The 19,598-nt window shown below is 42.5% G+C and overlaps 1 protein-coding gene across 2 annotated transcripts in view; it reads left to right on the plus strand.

The window, feature by feature from the left end:
* exoc6b (exocyst complex component 6B) overlaps positions 1-19,598 on the plus strand; it is a 131,021-nt gene that overhangs the window by 41,046 nt on the left and 70,377 nt on the right. For both annotated transcript variants that reach the window (XM_055229100.1, XM_033983671.2), the window contains exons 10-15: positions 1,535-1,581; positions 4,431-4,551; positions 7,097-7,168; positions 7,244-7,341; positions 12,041-12,146; positions 12,957-13,066. In XM_055229100.1, coding sequence (XP_055085075.1) covers positions 1,535-1,581; positions 4,431-4,551; positions 7,097-7,168; positions 7,244-7,341; positions 12,041-12,146; positions 12,957-13,066 — 554 coding nt within the window. The remainder of the gene's footprint in view (positions 1-1,534; positions 1,582-4,430; positions 4,552-7,096; positions 7,169-7,243; positions 7,342-12,040; positions 12,147-12,956; positions 13,067-19,598) is intronic.

Consider the following 19,598-nt stretch of genomic DNA (forward strand, 5'->3'; position numbering starts at 1 on the left):
ATGTTGAGCGACGCAAACGTTAGCGAACACGGCCTGATTTTTAGACGGTTTGACGACTCGAGAAAAAAACAAACAAAATAGATTTAAACGATGCTTTTTCAGGAGTGAGCAAAACGAAAATAAAAACTCCTAAACTGGGCCGTGAACGCGCAACAAAAAACTGTTGGCTAACGCTAGCTAGCTTGCGACTGGACTACAGTTAGAGAGGGACGTATCTGCTCACCTGTTTTAGTTCCGTCTAAGTCGGGTCTTTAAAGTCGGATTGTGTCAAAACAAAACTCAGATTAAAGTCGAATTTGAGTAACGGAGCTTCAGACGGAGCAGTGCCTCTAGCTAGCTTCAGCTGCTAAGTCAATAGTTACTGCGGCGGCTACTCCGGTTTCCCACGTAAACTCAAAACTTAGCTCAAGTCCTCCAGCTAAGGTAGTCCTGACCAAGACCAGCTGGAAATGTGTCCCACTGCTCCTGATGCTGAAGAATGGGTCAAATGCAGAGACAAATTTGCTCTTTTTTTACCTTTTTATTGTCTTTGTCACAGAAAAAAAACAAACAATAAAACAATAAACTCGTCTCATAATCTCATAAATGACCCATGAGCACAATGGCCTCACATTTATACCGACAGAACCGTGTTTTACAATCCTGTGTGATGTTTTTTCACTGATTTATACGCCACGGTAACACATTTTTAACTTGATTTCTTTATTTCTTTATGTTTATTACAATCACAATACAATACAAACAGAAAAACAAACAAAAAAACAAGTAAAAAGTCCATATAAAACAGTAAAAACATGAGCAGGAGTGTGGATGAAAGTTTATTATCCGATTATTAAAGTGCGATTGTGTCACAAAAGTCTCCAGTTTTGCTTTTTCCTCGGAGAATATTTAATTTTTGTGAATCAAAGCAACGAAAAGCCCGTTTTTCCTCAGTTTTGTGTTAACTGTTCTGTATAAATGAGTAACAAACAGAAGAATTATTCTGGCAGTTTTGGAAGTAGTTTACAGAAAAGTATAATGATAAATGATAATATTTAAGCTACTTTTTGCCACTAAGGTTATACCAATAAACAGGATAAATAAATAAATAATATATAGATAAATAAATTAAAAAATAAAAAATAAATAATACATTAATTAATAAAAAATGAATAAATAAATAATAAATTAATTAATAAAAAATGAATAAATGGATGAATTAATTAATAAATGAATGAATAAATAAATAAATAAATAGTATGATTAAAAGGCTGAGCTGCAGAATGAACCAATAATTTTCCACAGAAGTGACTTTTTCATCCCTCTACAGTTCAAATTTTATTGCATTAGAACTAAAATAACAAAAACCTTCCCATTACTTCAAAGATACTGTAAAAATGATAAATACTGCGCTAAAAATACATTGTTTAAGTTAAAATATGTTGAACGATAAGTTGATATAGTGACAGGTCTACTGATAAAACAACAAAAAACACTATAAAAGTATCATAATTATTGTACGTATTGTAATTAAACGTCTTTATTTTCCCTTCAGCATGAGACACTGGACGGATACAGACGGTACTTCAATCAGATCGTGGGGTAAGTTTGAGTTTTGGATTTAAATATCGTTTCTGTTGTGACTTTACTTTTCTCTGTCTGAAAAAAACAGTTTGAAAACCTTGTGTGAGTTAATGTTTTGTCCTAATTACATTACCTTTAAATTATAAGTTAAAGTGGAAGCATAGACTGTTTATATAAATGGACATAGCTAACGTGCTAGCCGCTGTGTGCTAAACAGGAAGTGATCGCGGGCTGCACTTCCTGGTCCATCGACTCGTATTAACTCGCTCTACAATTTCACTATTGTGTCTGTAAATCAAGATCTGAACATTAATAACAGACGAATCAGGCGCCGTCTTTCCCTGACGTCGCTCCCGGTAGCGTTAGCAACAGGTTTGATTGACAGCGTCGCTAAGCACCTTTTTATTTTTAGGATTGGGATGGTTTAGGAAAATTGCAACCAATAACACAGCGTTCCTTAATAGTTCCACTGCTTTTACATATGAATTTCAAAGTAAACCGGGAAAATTTGTAAAACTTATCAGAAAATTTGGTTGATTCTTCCGTTCTTACGCCATTAACCCTTTAAGGACTGAGCACATTAACTCGCCTAGACTTTTATTATTTTTTTAGCCATAAAAATCATGTTAGAGGAAGTATCGGCGTGTACTTTTTTCCACACAGCTACCTCTATTTTACACATCCATCCTTATTTTTCCTTTGACGCATCGAATAACTGCGCTCTGATTGGTCGTCTTCGAGGGCGACGTAAGCTCTTTACCGTAATGACAGTGACATTTAAAGAGCCCCGCGCCTCTGCTTTAAGACGCCGTTTGGATTTACATGATCGAACAATCGGTTGCGGAGTTACGGTAATGAAAGTTCCCACAACCGCGAGTCTATCGGCAGCGTTAGCATCCGACGCTATAGAGTTAGCTCACTTTAATATATCGACTGCGCGGGTGAACGTTTCATCTTTGACGTTTGTTGAACACGCGTACACTGCTAAATCAGAGTTACGGACGGGAATGGGCGTTACCTTCAACAACCTTGCTCTGGATTGGCTCTTTGGTTGCTATGATACTCGCAGCCTGAATTCCAAAATGGCCGCTATAACTGTTAGCCTCGATTAGCTTCATTTGACTGGAGCCGAACGCTGTGGGTGACGTCGCGCTCACTCAGTCCACTTCTTTATACAGCGGCCCCTCGTTTATCGCGGGGGTTACGTTCTAAAAATAACCCGCAATCGGCGAAATCCACGAACTGTCAACTTTATTTTTTACATTATTCTCTCTGTTTTTGTCTGTAAAACCCCTCACCACACACTTTATACACTTTTCTCACACGGGCGTTAACATTTTCTCACATTTCTCTCTCGTTTAAACTCTCTCAAAGTTCAAACCTTCGTCGGCATCTTTGTCGGTGCGGAACGTTTCATCGACATTGCGGGTTTTGTCGGGGAGAAAATGAATTGCAAACGTACAGCACTTCAGAGTCACACTGCGATCCGACGTTTATGTAAAAAAGTGTGTAAAATTGTACCAAAAAAAATCCGCGAAACCTCGAAAGATGAACCGCGATATCGTGACGGACAGCTGTACTCTTTACCCGAGTACATCGCCAAACCCCTCCGCCCACCTGCGCCTGCTTTCTATGAACTTTCCTCCACACACTCCTCCATTCTTTCCTCCGTCCGCACTTCCATCCCAAATGTTCCCTGTCTGTTTCCCATCTCCCGTTCCGACCCATCTCTCCATTGTTAGAGCGGTGTGTTCTTTGGCAGAACCGGCGCCCGGAGAAGCAGGAACATTTGAACATTTTAGCGACAGCTCGTTTCATAGACTTTGACTGGCTCCCGACCGATTCCCGATGCCCGTTTTGGCCGGAACGTTTCCGCTATCCATCACTCCAATGATACGACGCAGGAAAAACCGGCTCCTTTGTGTTGTTTTTAGTGTCTGTCCAGTTTTAGCAGACAATTTACGAAAAAAAAACTCCAACATGTAGAAGGTTAGCGTTTCCATTCAGACCAATTACACGTTAAATGTTTGCTCTTTGACCCGAGGATTTCCACTGCTGACTTTGTGTCCTTGGGCAAGACACTCCATCCATCAACTACTACAGTTTTAACGAAGCAAATAGACGTAATTGTGCATTTTATATCAGGCTGTGGTCGGAATTTATAACGTTATTCGTGAGTAGAGTTGACAAAAGCATCAAAAATCAGATGCTAATCGAAACGAAAAACTGGTATCGAAACTCAATACTCATTTTTGACAGGTATCGATACGGAAAATCCCATTGACTAAAATCTAAAAAGCGGTTTAAAGTGTAAAGCGATGAAACAAACGAGCTTTTAAGTGTTGAGTATCGAGTCGATTCCTTAGTCTTGAACTCGAGGTTGAAATTTGAGTATCGTGACTATTAATAACACGAAACGAAGCAGAATCTTGTGCGTGGATTAAAAGATCTAAACTCAACTTCTCATTCGGTGTTTTTTTTTGTTTTTCTTTCTATGTTTACTACGTTCTACATTTTGTACAAACTGAACACATCAAATACGTGAAACAGGACGTGTGGGATTATGTAGGAAAGAGTTAATTGACTGAATATTTCTTTCATTTTATCTTCAAATTCTCACTTTTTGATCCTCATTTTGTTTCGTCGACAGCTCAAATTCTTGTCCTTTTCTCGATGAGCTTCCTTGATCATTTTTACATTTTTTTTTAATCTAACACAAATTTTCTGAGAATCTTCACGTGTTTTTCTTCTTTATTTCCGTGATTATTCAGCGCGTCCACCTTTTGACGGGTCGTTTATATATTTTTTAACAAACTGAAGTGATGAGTTTAAACGTGGTTACGCTGGTCGTGTCTTTGTTCCTGTAGGTTCTTCGTGGTGGAGGATCACGTTCTTCACACGACTCAGGGCCTCGTGAATCGCGCCTACGTCGAGGAACTGTGGGAACTGGCCCTGTCCAAGATCACAGCAGCTCTAAGGACGCACTCGGTAAAAGCACGACCCTCTGACCCTCTCCTCTTCCTCCTCTGCTCCTCTTCATTCTCTGCTCCTCTTCATCCTCTGACCCTCTGACCCTCTCCTCTTCATCCTCTGCTCCTCTGACCCTCTCCTCTTCATCCTCTTCATCCTCTGACCCTCTCCTCTTCATCCTCTGCTCCTCTGACCCTCTCCTCTTCATCCTCTTCATCCTCTGACCCTCTCCTCTTCATCCTCTTCATCCTCTGACCCTCTCCTCTTCATCCTCTGCTCCTCTGACCCTCTCCTCTTCATCCTCTGACCCCCTCCTCTTCATCGTCTGCTCCTCTCCTCTTCATCCTCTGCTCCTCTGACCCCCTCCTCTTCATCCTCTGACCCTCTCCTCTTCATCCTCTGCTCCTCTGACCCTCTCCTCTTCATCCTCTGCTCCTCTGACCCTCTGACCCTCTCCTCTTCATCCTCTGCTCCTCTGACCCTCTGACCCTCTCCTCTTCATCCTCTGCTCCTCTGACCCTCTGACCCTCTCCTCTTCATCCTCTGACCCTCCTCTTCATCCTCTGCTCCTCTGACTTTCTCCTCTTCATCCTCTGACCCTCTCCTCTTCATCCTCTGCTCCTCTCCTCTTCATCCTCTGCTCCTCTGACCCCCTCCTCTTCATCCTCTGACCCTCTCCTCTTCATCCTCTGCTCCTCTGACCCTCTCCTCTTCATCCTCTGCTCCTCTGACCCTCTGACCCTCTCCTCTTCATCCTCTGCTCCTCTGACCCTCTGACCCTCTCCTCTTCATCCTCTGCTCCTCTGACCCTCTGACCCTCTCCTCTTCATCCTCTGACCCTCCTCTTCATCCTCTGCTCCTCTGACTTTCTCCTCTTCATCCTCTGACCCTCTCCTCTTCATCCTCTGCTCCTCTGACCCTTTCCTCTTCATCCTCTGACCCTCTCCTCTTCATCCTCTGACCCTCCTCTTCATCCTCTGCTCCTCTGACTTTCTCCTCTTCATCCTCTGACCCTCTCCTCTTCATCCTCTGCTCCTCTGACCCTTTCCTCTTCATCCTCTGACCCTCTCCTCTTCATCCTCTGACCCTCCTCTTCATCCTCTGCTCCTCTGACTTTCTCCTCTTCATCCTCTGACCCTCCTCTTCATCCTCTGCTCCATCTGACCCTCTCCTCTTCATCCTCTGACCCTCTGACCTTGTCCTCTTCATCCTCTGACCCTTTCCTCTTCATCCTCTGACCCTCTCCTCTTCATCCTCTGACCCTCTCCTCTTCATCCTCTGACCCTCTCCTCTTCATCCTCTGCTCCTCTGACCCTTTCCTCTTCATCCTCTGACCCTCTCCTCTTCATCCTCTGACCCTCCTCTTCATCCTCTGCTCCTCTGACTTTCTCCTCTTCATCCTCTGCTCCTCTGACCCTCTCCTCTTCATCCTCTGCTCCTCTGACCCTCTCGTCTTCATCCTCTTCCTCCTCTGACCCTCTCCTCTTCATCCTCTGCTCCTCTGACCCTCTCCTCTTCCTCATCTTCATCCTCTGACCCTCTCCTCTTCCTCCTCTTCCTCCTCTGACCCTCTCCTCTTCCTCCTCTGACCCTCTGCCCCTCTCCTCTTCCTCCTCTTCCTCCTCTGACCCTCTCCTCTTCCTCCTCTTCCTCCTCTTCCTCCTCCGACCCTCTCGTCTTCATCCTCTTCCTCCTCTTCATCCTCTTCATCCTCTGCTCCTCTTCCTCCTCTGCCCCTCTCGTCTTCATCCTCTTCCTCCTCTTCATCCTCTTCATCCTCTGCTCCTCTGCCCCTCTCCTCTTCATCCTCTGCTCCTCTTCATCCTCTGCTCCTCTCCTCTTCATCCTCTTCCTCCTCTGACCCTCTCCTCTTCCTCCTCTTCCTCCTCTTCCTCCTCTGACCCTCTCCTCTTCCTCCTCTTCCTCCTCTGACCCTCTGACCCTCTCCTCTTCCTCCTCTTCCTCCTCTTCCTCCTCTGCCCCTCTCCTCTTCCTCCTCTTCCTCCTCTGACCCTCTCCTCTTCCTCCTCTGACCCTCTCCTCTTCCTCCTCTGACCCTCTCCTCTTCCTCCTCTGACCCCCTCCTCTTCCTCCTCTGACCCTCTCCTCTTCATCCTCTGCTCCTCTGACCCTTTCCTCTTCATCCTCTGACCCTCTCCTCTTCATCCTCTGACCCTCCTCTTCATCCTCTGCTCCTCTGACTTTCTCCTCTTCATCCTCTGACCCTCTCCTCTTCATCCTCTGCTCCTCTGACCCTCTCCTCTTCATCCTCTGCTCCTCTGACCCTTTCCTCTTCATCCTCTGACCCTCTCCTCTTCATCGTCTGACCCTCTCCTCTTCATCCTCTGCCCCTCTGACCCTCTCGTCTTCATCCTCTTCCTCCTCTGACCCTCTCCTCTTCATCCTCTGCTCCTCTGACCCTCTGACCCTCTCCTCTTCCTCATCTTCATCCTCTGACCCTCTCCTCTTCCTCCTCTTCCTCCTCTGACCCTCTCCTCTTCCTCCTCTTCCTCCTCTTCCTCCTCTGACCCTCTCGTCTAAATACATTTCCTGTATTTTTCAGTCTTACTGTGATGACCCGGACCTCGTGCTGGACTTGAAAAACCTCATTGTCATTTTTGCTGATACTCTGCAGGTAAATCTTTTTTTTTTTTCCCCACGTTATTAAACTTTTGACCTTTTTTAAAATCACTTTGTCGTGTGTTTTCAGGGCTATGGGTTCCCGGTGTCTCAGTTGTTCGACATGCTCCTGGAGATGAGGGAGCAGTACTCTGAGATCCTGCTCAAACGCTGGAACGTCACATTCAGGTGAACATTTAAAACGCCGTTAGTCAAAGTGAAATCTACATCCAAGACTCTGTAAGTCACATGTCAAACTCAAGGCCCGGGGGCCAAATGCGGCACACCACGTCATTTTATGTGGCCGTGAGAAGGTGAATTAAGGCTCGACTGTCATTTTTAGTCTATACTGTTTTAATGTGTGTATTGACAACAAACTTATGAGATTTTCCCAACAATTGAGACTGAGAAATATTTGCAAATAATCATCACAAATTGTTGAGGAAGAGGAAAATTGTCGGCGTGGAAGGAAGTTTGAAGAAAGACGCTAAAGGTGAATACAAGTTTGTGCTTTAAGGAGAAAATCTGTGTGTTTTTTGTGTTATGAGGCGCGGTCGGTTCAATCTACGTCGACATTTTGACACCAAACACGGAGCTAAGTGTGAAAAAGTGAGTCTGCAAGAAAAACAACAAACTGTCCAATAATTAAAAGGCTAAAAAAGTCTGTTTTTGAAGCAGAGCTGAAGAAAAATGTCACTTTATCAGGAAATTCAGCTACACAGAGACGTAATATTTGCAACTTGAATAAGTAATAAACACAGAAAGTTATTTAACAAGTTTAAAATGAGTTACATTTATTTTACATGACGTTTGTTTACATTTAGTGACATTTATCCTGCCACAGTCACATCTGGCCCCTGATGGCGGCCATTTTGCTGATGTGGCCCTCGGTGAAAATGAGTTTGACGCCTCTGCTGTAAGTGAAAGCGTGCGGTTTGGATGTTAAAATTGCACTGAAGATTCTGTGTTGTTTTTTGTTTTTTTTAATGGAGCTTGATGACATTTTTGTATTAAATCAAACCTATTCTGCAAGATTAACTTTTCCGAGCTGTTAAACATGTTACGGTGGTTTCTCATTTCTCCTGCTGAAGTTGCATTTGGACTGATTCATGCCTGTTTGTCTCTAAGTTTATTCTCCTGTCACTTCACCGCCCACTGCGACGTACATGATGGATTATTCTCTTATTTTATTTGCTTAATCTGTGATACGCCCAGAATTCAGCAGCTGCTTTGGCGTAACAAAAGAAAAACAAAATCAACTGGACAAAACAGATTTTATTTTTCTTTTGCGATGGATCAGACGTGGACAACGGCGATGTCGGCTCATATTGGACCCCGCAGTTTTGTAACGCGGACGTCAGCGGATTTTTTTTATTTTTTATTAACTAATTTTAAATCAGGGGTGTCCAAACTAAGGCCCGTGGACCAAATGCGGCTCTCAGACCAGTTTTTATCGGCCGTCACGCCTCCTGCTGAACCGGCCCAATTGATCATAAGCAGCACTTTTAACAGCAAATTAAACTATTTCTACCATTGTGACGTCAAACACCACATTTCAGCGTGATACAGACCTAAAATGAACGTGTTTGAAGACTTTTTAATACACAGCGGCTTTGAATGTGTTTTGAGATGTGGCCCTCGATTTAAAAAAAAAATGTTTGGGTACCTCTGTTTTAGATCAGTATTGCAATTTAAAATGTCCAAATTCTAACATAATGATCCAGTTTTGTCAGAGATTATAACTGTAAAGATATAATCACACAATAATTTGCTTTAACCCTTGTGTGTTCCTCCCTGTAGAGTTACGTTGAAGTTCCTCTGGGCTCAATTTGAATTTATTTTTCTTATAACTCAGCCATAAAATAACATACTTTTTTAATATTTTTGGTTAGTCGGCCGTATTTTAGTGAAGATTGTGTATTTTTGGACCTCAAAATCTCCTGCAATTCTTAATTTTCATCACTGTACTGTGCTTGTCAAGTTCAGTGGTGCAAATTAAGTCGATCTGAGTTATAAGAGAAACAAATTGGGGTCAAATTGAACTTTAACGTAGCTTGTTTTTCAGACAGTTCTTATTATACAATCAACATTTTTGTCAAGTGGCCCAATTTTCTATCTATTTGATAAAGAAATGTCCAAGTTCTGCTGTGAGTGAGTTATTTTTTTGGGTCATAAATTACCCCAGGACAAGACAAGGGTTAAAACAGCGGCGTCTAACTCAATTTCACCGAGGGCCACATCAGCGAAATGGTGCGCCTCAAATTTGCAAAGATATAAAAAAATACGTTTGTGTAACTGCGTAACTCCTGATAAACTGACATTTTAAGACAGTCATACATTTAAATTTACCTCGTCGCGGGCCACATAAAATGACATGGCGGGCCGCATTTGGCCCCCGGGCCTTGAGTTTGACACACGTGCTTTAATAGGAAAAGTGATTAATTTCTTTGCCAATTTTCCAAGTATCAGTTTATCCCTTTATTTGAAAGATTACACTGTACATACACGTTTAATTTTCAGTTTTTTCTCCTGTTTCCAACGTTTTTATAAAATATTCTAGTTGTAAATATCTTCAAAACATGGATTTCAGACGATATTGTGATGTTTTTATATATATCTGCGTGTCTTCTCACATCCCCAAATGTCATAAATGATCTAAAAATGTTCATCCAGTCTTTTAATCCTCTCATTTGAAACAAAGAGGAGCCCTGCCCCGCGCTGGACCTTGGAGTGACCTTTTGTTTTCTTAAACCGCCCACTGTCTCCGGCGCTGACCTCTCTCTATCACAGTTCACGCTCCGTACCACCCCAGCGTTTCTTTGTGGGAAAAGTGTTGGTTTTGAAGTTTTTTTTTCCTCCCTTTTTTAACGAGAGCCCGGAGAGAGAGGGCAGAGGAGGAAACCGCGGCCTTCGAATCTCGGCACGGCCCATTGTTCAAACTCCGTGGACTTTTTTTTTTTTTTTTTTTTTACTGGAGTCGGGAGAACGACACCAGAGGGACCGGAGCAGGGAACAAACAGCCACTTCCTACACTCACACACGCAGCCGGGCTAAGTCAATCAGAGGGCAACGCCGCGTTTAATCGGACAAAACTACAAACGTGATGATTACAGAGATGTTACATGACGAGTGAGATCACAAAGAATGTTCACAATGCGCTTAATCGTCCAATCAGGTTCATCTGGTCTCATCCGTTAAGTAGATTCTTTTTCCAGACCAACGTTCAGTTTGTTCTTATACCTGACAGTTTGTTCTGCTCACTAGCGCCCCCCGTCTCAGAGCGCTGAACAGGTTTCGGTGCCGTCTTCCTACCGATAAAGACAGGACGACAGCGCCATCTGCAGTCCGCCTTCTTCAGGGCAGTATCCCGGGTGTGCGAGACTAAAAAGGCCCCCCTCGTCTCGGTTTACAGTCTCACGGGCGCGTTTTCTTAATCCAGCAATGATCCTTGTACTTTAAACGGAGATGAGGGGGCTTTTTTAGTCTCACACACCTCCTGAAGAAGTCGGACTGCAGGTGGCGCTGTCCTCCTGTTTTCATCAGCTGAGTGGACATGTCACCGCAGCATCACGTGACCAAACTGAGGACGAGTGCTAGTGGTTCGAAACTGTCTGGTATGAAAATGGACTAAACCCTGGTCCAGACAAAGATTCTATTAAAATAAATGCAGTTAATGACTGAAAATGTGACAAAAATGCTGTTGTGTTTAAATGATACACACATGTTCATTTACGTCTTGTCAAATGCATTTATTATTATTTTTTTTTAATGCAAGACAGACAATCATTGGGACCAGTCATATACAGTAATGACAAGAGGTGATAAGACACGCCGAGACACGGCGAGATAGACCGAGACACGTCGAGACGCGCCGAGATAGACCAAAACGCGGCAAGACACACCGAGATAGACCGAGATGCTCCGAGACGCACAGAGACACACCGAGACACACCGAGACACACCGAGACACACCGAGACACACCGAGACACACCGAGACACACCGAGACAGACCGAGACAGACCGAGACAGACCGAGATAGACCGAGACAGACCGAGACAGACCGAGACACACCGAGACACACCGAGACACACCGAGACAGACCGAGACAGACCGAGACAGACCGAGACAGACCGAGACAGACCGAGACACACCGAGATAGACCGAGATAGACCGAGACACACCGAGACACACCGAGACACACCGAGACACACCGAGACACACCGAGATAGACCGAGATAGACCGAGACACACCGAGACACACCGAGACAGACCGAGACACACCGAGATAGACCGAGACAAAATATACCAAGAGCTGCTACGACACACAAAGACAGGCCCGAGTCAGGCCCCGAGTCAGATCGAAACACACCAGGACATACCAAGGACATAACGTGTGGGTGTCTGTGTGTCTGTTTGTGTGTGTGCGTGCGCGGGTGTGTCTGTGTGTGTGTCTGTGTGTGTGTCGGGGTGTGTGTGTCTGTGTGTCTGTGTGTGTGATATTTTTGTGTTTTGGAGGGTTAATGTGCCGACAGCTGCTAGTGCTGGTAATTCATAAGTGAGGGGAAAAAAAATGTAAATAGGGAAAAATAAATACATTTAAAAAAGTGTTTAAAGTGACATTTTGTGGTTGACATTTGATCATTTACACTTTTAATTTCAAATATTTAAAACCGCATGTTTTTTTTTTTTGTGAAGGTTCATTTGAAAAAAAAAAACTCCCTCTGACTCATTTAATCCCAGTTCACCTTAAATCAAAAACAATCTGACAAAACACATTTATTTCATTTGCTCTGGGCTGATACTTTTGTTTTCTGTGCAGTTACAAAAAGGTTATTTATTTTTATTTTTTGTTAATTCCATGTTTTGTTTTTTTTGTCGTTTGTACAGACAAGCGCTGGACCAGGACAACTACAGCCCCATCCCAGTGTCCACAGAGGAGGAGTTTAAACACTACACCTCCCAGTTCCCCCTGCACGACCCCGAGCTCGACAAGGTAAAAACACCACAGCAGGACAATTTAAAGTGACATTCTGGAACATTTACAAGTGAATTCAGAAACGAGTCACATTTTTATTATCCTTAAATGTCCTAAATTACACAAAATTAACTGTTGTGAAGCTTTAAGTCGTGTTTTAACGCTGTTTCCTCCTCAAAAAATAGACCTGGAGTTGTGTTTTGTTTCGTTCACGTTTGCGTATCAGTCTGTAACATTTCCAAAGCTCAAAATGTGACGTTCCACCTTGTGATGTCATCAAGTGGCAGGTTTCTACAGGTTCTAACTCCTCCTCCTTTTACATTTAGTTCAGTAGAGATTGTAAATTCCAGGAGCTGAAATGATCCAAATGATTCTAGAAATGAAGGTGTGTGGAGTTTAAAAACACAAACACAGCGGAGCACTTCCTGTATCACCACTCGATGACATCACAAGGTGGAACAGACTGTTTTCTGTTTTCAAAGAACTCGAAACCTAAATATACAGGTTTGTTTGTGTGTTAAACGTGTGTGAATGAAACAAAACACCAACTCCAGGTCTGGTTTTGATGAGAAAACAACATTAGAACAGATAAAAAAAGCGTAATATTGGACTTTTAACTGATTTTAATGCAATTTTCTGATCAAAAACATGTCTGTAGTAGTAGTTTTGTCCAATTTCTATGTTTTTGTACGTTCAGTGTCCCTCTCCAGATCGAATAGAAAGTGCCTGTCTGGTTTCCTGTCAATCCTTCCCACATTTAGCTTTTACTCTGCTGGAAAAACCTCATTAAAACTCTTTATATTAACGTTTGGATCATGTTTTTTGTAGCTGCCGTTCCCAAAGAAGTTGCCGTTTTCCGAGTTTGTGCCTAAAGTTTACTCTCAGCTCAAAGAGTTCATCTACGCCTGCCTCAAGTACTCGGAGGATCTGCATCTCAGGTACGAAACGAAACACGAAAACGCCTTTTAAACCTTCTCCGTGTTTTAGAAAGCGGCGGATGAAGTACTCAGTGTTGTTACTTAAAAGTACAGATACAAGGACTGAGCACATTTTAGACCAGTACAGCTCGCCTAGACTTTTTTTCTTTTTTTAGCCATAAAAATCACGTTAAATGAAGTATCAGCGTGTACTTTTCCCCTTTTTCACACAACTACCTATATTTTACAAATCCATTTTTATTTTTTACATGGATGCGTCAAAAAAGTGTGTGATACCAGTTTAAGTAGAAGAAAAAAACAAAAACGAATGTACTTTTGAGTCACTTTTATGTAAGAAAACAATGAGAAAACTATCTGTCCAGCTCAGAAACACTTTAAATTACATAAATGAACAATAATCAACATTTATACAAGAGATTATGCAGATTGTATTTAGGGTTAGGTTTTTACAGCCCTTTATATTAAAAAAAAGTCAGGCGTTTTTGCAGCTGAGACAGTGAGTTTGCCATATTTTTGGAATATTTACTAAAGAATATCTGAAGTTTTGCAGCTTATGAGTTTGTATCTTTGGCAAAATAAGTAACATATTTAAAAATCCTCATGCCTCTGCTTTGAGACGCAGTTTGAATTTACATCAAGCACGATCGGTTGCGGAGTCTGCGACCGCGAGTCTAACGGCGGCGATAGAATCCGACGCTATACGGTTAAGTGAAACACCCGTTTAACAAATTAACAGCACTTTTTACACTTCAAGTACATTTTTTAAAGAGTAAATGTAGTGATATTGATTTAAAATGAAAAATATTTTAGCCAACAGTCACATTATTAATCAGTTTCTTCATTTTTTCCTATGAATTTTGTGTTTTTTTTGTTGTTTTTTTGCTCAAACTCTTAAACTTTAGTCAGGATTTTACCTCAAACATCATAAAAAAATCATATGAAAACTACTTTTTACTCCTCAATCCTGTTCAAAAACATAGTAGAGTAGAAAGTACAGACACTTTCTCTCAAATGTACTGAAGTAAAAGTACCCGTTCCTTTACTACTTGTACTTCGTTTCCTTAATCCGCTCGTTTTCGGCTTCTGCTTGATCTAAAAAAACACGTGAAACTGCGTAAACATCTGTTCGTATTTCAGTTTTTTCCCCTGATGTCGATGCCTCTGACGTGTTTAAAATGCGCGCTGAGAACTCGAAGTAACAAATACTCCAACGCTGACAATACTGACAGGAAAAAAATGCAGTAACGTCGCCGTAACCTTCCCCCCCGTCCCACGTTTTGGACCATGAAGTTAGATTATTCGATTCAAACTGTACATTTAATATTTACATCTGGTGTCACGATTATCTTGCGCAAAAATAACTGCGATAAACGATAATATCACGATAATTCTTAAAGTTGTTGACAGATTAAACATGTTCTGGATATAAATAATTTAAATATGGAACTTCATTTTCAAACTGCTGTTATTTTACTGTAAACTTGTAACTTGAGGCCACACAGTACAGTAACTTTCACCTTTGACCTTTAAGTCGTGTTCTAACGCTGTTTCCTCCTCAAAAACAGACCTGGAGTTGTGTTTTGTTTCATTCACACATGTTTGAGTTACTTTTATTTTTAGTCTGTCACATCTACAAACCTCAAAAACGCTCTGTTCCACCTTGTGATGTCATCAAGTGGGAGTTTTTTTTTGTTTTTTTCAAGTGAACACCTCCCTTTACCTTTTAGTTTGGTAGAAATTGTCAGTGGTAGAGCTGAAATGATCCAAATGATTCTAGAAATGAAGGTGTGTGGAGTTTAAAAACACAAACACAGCGGAGCACTTCCTGTAACACCACTCGATGACATCACAAGGTGGAACAGAGTGTTTTCTTGTGCTCTTTAAGTCGTGTTCTAATGCTGTTTCCTCCTCAAAAACAGACCTGGAGTTGTGTTTTGTTTCATTCACACATGTTTGAGTCACACTTTATTATTCGTCCGTCACATCTACAAACCTCAAAACGCGACGTTCCACCTTGTGATGTCATCAAGTGGGAGTTTTTTTTTAACAGCTCCTTTTACCTTTTAGTTTGGTAGAAATTGTCAACGGTAGAGCTGAAATGATTTTTAGAAATGAAGGTGTGTGGAGTTTAAAAACACAAACGCAGCCGAGCACTTCCTGTATCACCACTCGATGACATCACAAGGTGGAACAGACTGTTTTCTGTTTTCAAAGAACTCGAAACCTGAATATACAGGTTTGTTTGTGTGTTAAACGTGTGTGAATGAAACAAAACACAACTCCAGGTCTGGTTTTGATGAGAAAACAACATTAGAACAGATAAAAAAAAGCGTAATACTGGACTTTTAACTGATTTTAATGTAATTTTCTGATCAAAAACATGTTTGTAGTAGTAGTTTTGTCCAATTTCTATGTTTTTGTACGTTCAGTGTCCCTCTCCAGATCGAATAGAAAGTGCCTGTCTGGTTTCCTGTCAATCCTTCCCACATTTAGCTTTTACTCTGCTGGAAAAAACCTCATTATTATCATTGAGGCCACACAGTACAGTAACTTTCACCTTTGACCTTTGACCTCTCAATTTATGTTGCCCTTTTGCTACGTCTACCCCGAACTTTACACGTTTACGTCAGTCGAACGTCTGGACACATCCTCTCGTTCAGTGGCTGTTTTTTTTCTTTATTTTTGATGCTTTCTGTACGAAGATTTATGGAATTATAAAGTTTTTTTTATGTTTTCAAATCCTCAAAGTCGCCGCGCTTTGCTTTGTCGAAAAATATTTAATAAACGGTAAATAGTCACATTTTTATTCAGCGTTTTTTTATCTTCAAGTGTCTCAAAGCTCAACAACAACAAGACGCAACTACGGTGTTTATCGCTAACTAAGGACGGGACGATACACGATAAAATCACTCATCGCGATCAAAAAGTCTGCAGTTATTCGTTTGTGGCGTTTTTTAATAATCGTGATCGTCGCACAAAATTTTATCGCGCCTTTCCAGCACCAGACGCCTCACGTTTCCAGTTTGAATCCGATGTTTAGATGTTATTGCTGGTGTTTGTCCACGAGGGGGCGCTCTGTCATAGCAGTGAAACGCGTTAGCCTCCTGTGGATCTGCATCCGGATGACGCCGCACGTTTATATCCTCCAAATCGACAAGGTGAAGTCTGACGTGTGGAGTTGTTTTGGCTTTGAAAAATAAAACCGTCAAGATGAGCCGCCGATCTGAAGAGCCACCGAAAAAAAAAACGTACGGCTCAGAGGACGAACACGAGCGACTTTGCATTTACGACAAAACCGTCTGGCGTCGTTTGACAAACACGAGCCGAAAATATCCATCGTTACAAACCACGTGAAGTAAAGTATTGAATGTAGTTGTGTGTGTTAGTTTGGATTTGTTTGTGTCGACTTTGCTATCGCTAGGTTAGCGTTAGCGAAATAGCATTTTGCGCAGTTTCCTTTATCATATCCTTTTTCTGGGGCTTTCTCAGGTTGTTTTTTTTAAGTCAAGAATTTCATAATTGACACATTTTTTATTCATTCAGTGTTAATTTCACTTGCAGCAAAAAAATAACATAAAAATAAAATAAAAAACTATAAATTTGATCGCTCGGACACCTGCAAACTGTCTGATAATTGATGTTTTAGTGACTTTTTTAAAAACTGTAATCCTTGGTTTAATAATTGTTGTGATAATATGGTTAATCCAAAATAATCGTGAGTTGGATTCGAACTAGCAACCTTCAGAATGACATAATTCCATAAATCTGACTTCATATATTTGACGTGTTTTGTGTGTATAAAATGTAGAAAGTGATAAAAACAAAGAAAATGGGTGTGTCCAAACTGTTGATTTGTGGTGTGGCTTGTTTTATTTTTGTTAACGTGGTAATTCCAAGATTAAAACGTCCAAAAGTCGTACGAGAATCCAGAAGAACACGACAGTCGACCTTTGAATCTGTTTTTTTTTTAATGTAAAATGGCGGCGTGAGGAGGTTTGTTTGGGAAGTGTCTTTGGTATTTCCTTCGTCTTCCGCTCGAGACTAAACCAGAGTAAAGTGTCTAAGAGGACGAGGACGCACAAAAACACACACAGACACACACATATACACACAAACACACACACACACCCCAACACACACACAAACACACACACACATATATACACAAACACACACAAACACACCCCAACACACAAACACACACACCTACACACAAACACACACATATACACACAAACACACCCCAACACACAAACACACACACCTACACACAAACACACACATATACACACACAGAGGACGAGCACGCACACAAACACACACATATACACACAAACACACACAAACACACACATATACACACAAACACACACATATACACCCCAACACACACAGAGGACGAGCACGCACAAAAACACAATAATAATAATAATGCCTTACACTTGTCTCTTCACAGTCTTGTCAAAGCCTCTACACTAGAGTCATTATTCATTCATTTCACTTGGTGATGGTCAGATACTATTGTAGCCACAGCTGCCCTGGGGCAGACTGACGGAAGCGAGGCTGCCAATCTGCGCCATCGGCCCCTCCGACCACCACCTATCATTCAAGCACACACACCACTTTCATACTAGGCAATGTGGGTGAAGTGTCTTGCATGACACAACAACAGAACTTGGTCCGAGCGGGACACAAACACACACATATACACACACAGAGGACGAGCACGCACACAAACACACATTTACACACACAAACACGCACACAAACAAACACACAGACAGACACACCCCCACAGACACACGCACACACACACTTATACAGTTCTCAAATTAACCTGAACTTTTAAAATGAGGCCAGTCCCGTCCACAGACATTTCAGGGCCCGACGCCGCACATGGGCCCCCAGACCCCCAGACCCCCAGACCCCCCAGACCACCAGACCCCCAGACCCCCCAGACCCCCAGACCACCAGACCCCCAGACCCCCCAGACCCCCAGACCACCAGACCCCCAAACTCCTTTAACTTAAATGAACAGGATGCACATGCGTCACACTGGCCCGTCCTGCTCTATCTGTTTACAGTTAAACTTATAAATCATGTTCAAATGAGGTGATTGGGCCCAGATGCCCGTCTGAACCACCCACCTCTCAGACGGGGTAATGTGCACGGAGTGTGTTGCCAAACGACACAAAGTCTCTGCGTATCGGGTTTGGACTGAACTGTCAAACTGGAGTCGTGTGGCCAAAGTTTAAAGGCATTAAAATAAACATAAGATCATCTGTTTTTGTGATTTTTATACGTTTTTCGATTCAAATGTGTTTAAAGTCCGCTCTCGTCCTGGTCTCGTGTGGATTTTCGATATTTGGCTCTGTTTTGTTTTAACGGTCCAGTCTGTCTACAATGGTCAGCTTCACTTTACTGAAGCCAGGAGCTGGACCGGACCGTCCAGACTCAGAAACGAGGTGATTCTGGCTCCGGACGCCGTTTTAAACTCCATAAATCTGGAGTTCGGGGGTAAAACTTTGGCTGGTTTGTGTCTTTGGAGAATTCAACACGTCACAGAAATGAACCAGGATCTATTTGATAAAACAGAAAGACTTTAGGACGAGTGGGTTTAAAGAAGAGGAGTACTGAGGAGGAGCGTCGTTTAAGAAGAGGAGTACTGAGGAGGAGCATCGTTTAAGAAGAGGAGTACTGAGAAGGAGCGTCGTTTAAGAAGAGGAGTACTGAGAAGGAGCGTCTGAGATCAGGGGTTTGAACGAGGAGGTGGATCGGATAAGAAGGAGAGGGAGAGGAGGAGGAGGAGGAGGAGAAGGAGGAGGAGAAGAAGAAGGGGAAGAAGGACGAGGAGAAGGAGGAGAATGGGAAGAAGGACAAGAAGGGGAAGAAGAAGGAGGAGGAGAAGGGGAAGGAGGAGGAGGACGAGAAGGAGGAGGAGGAGGAGAAGGGGAAGAAGGACGAGGAGAAGGAGGAGAGGGGGAAGAAAGACAAGAAGGAGGAGAAGAAGGACAAGGAGGAGAAGGACGACAAGGGGAAGGAGGAGGAGAAGGACAAGGAGGATAAGGAGGACAAGAAGAAGGAGGAGAAGGACAAGGAGAAGGAGGAGAAGGGGAAGAAGGAGGAGGAGAAGGAGAAGAAAGAGGAGAAGGACAAGGAGGATAAGGAGGACAAGAAGGAGGAGAAGGAGGAGAAGGGGAAGAAGGAGGAGGAGGAGGAGAAGTAGAATATATGTAATTTTTACAGTTTGGAGATGTCAAAGAACTTCCAGGTGTTTTAAAGTGCATTTTTTCATATTTCATGACTCATTACTTTTGGATTTTACAGTTTAGGACTTTCCCCTGTGACGCTAACTGGAGGCACTGCTCTGTCTGGAGCTCTGTTACACAAGGTCGACGTTAACCTGAGCTTTTTTTTTTTAACACAATATGACCAGAAAGAACTGACTTAGCTGGAAGTACAACAGATGAGCTGATTTGTGCGGTTAGCGTCCCTCTCAAATGACGCTATGGTCAAAAGCTAGCTAGCGTTA

This window comes from Periophthalmus magnuspinnatus, chromosome 18, assembly GCF_009829125.3.
Source record: "Periophthalmus magnuspinnatus isolate fPerMag1 chromosome 18, fPerMag1.2.pri, whole genome shotgun sequence".
Lineage (NCBI taxonomy): Eukaryota > Metazoa > Chordata > Actinopteri > Gobiiformes > Gobiidae > Periophthalmus > Periophthalmus magnuspinnatus.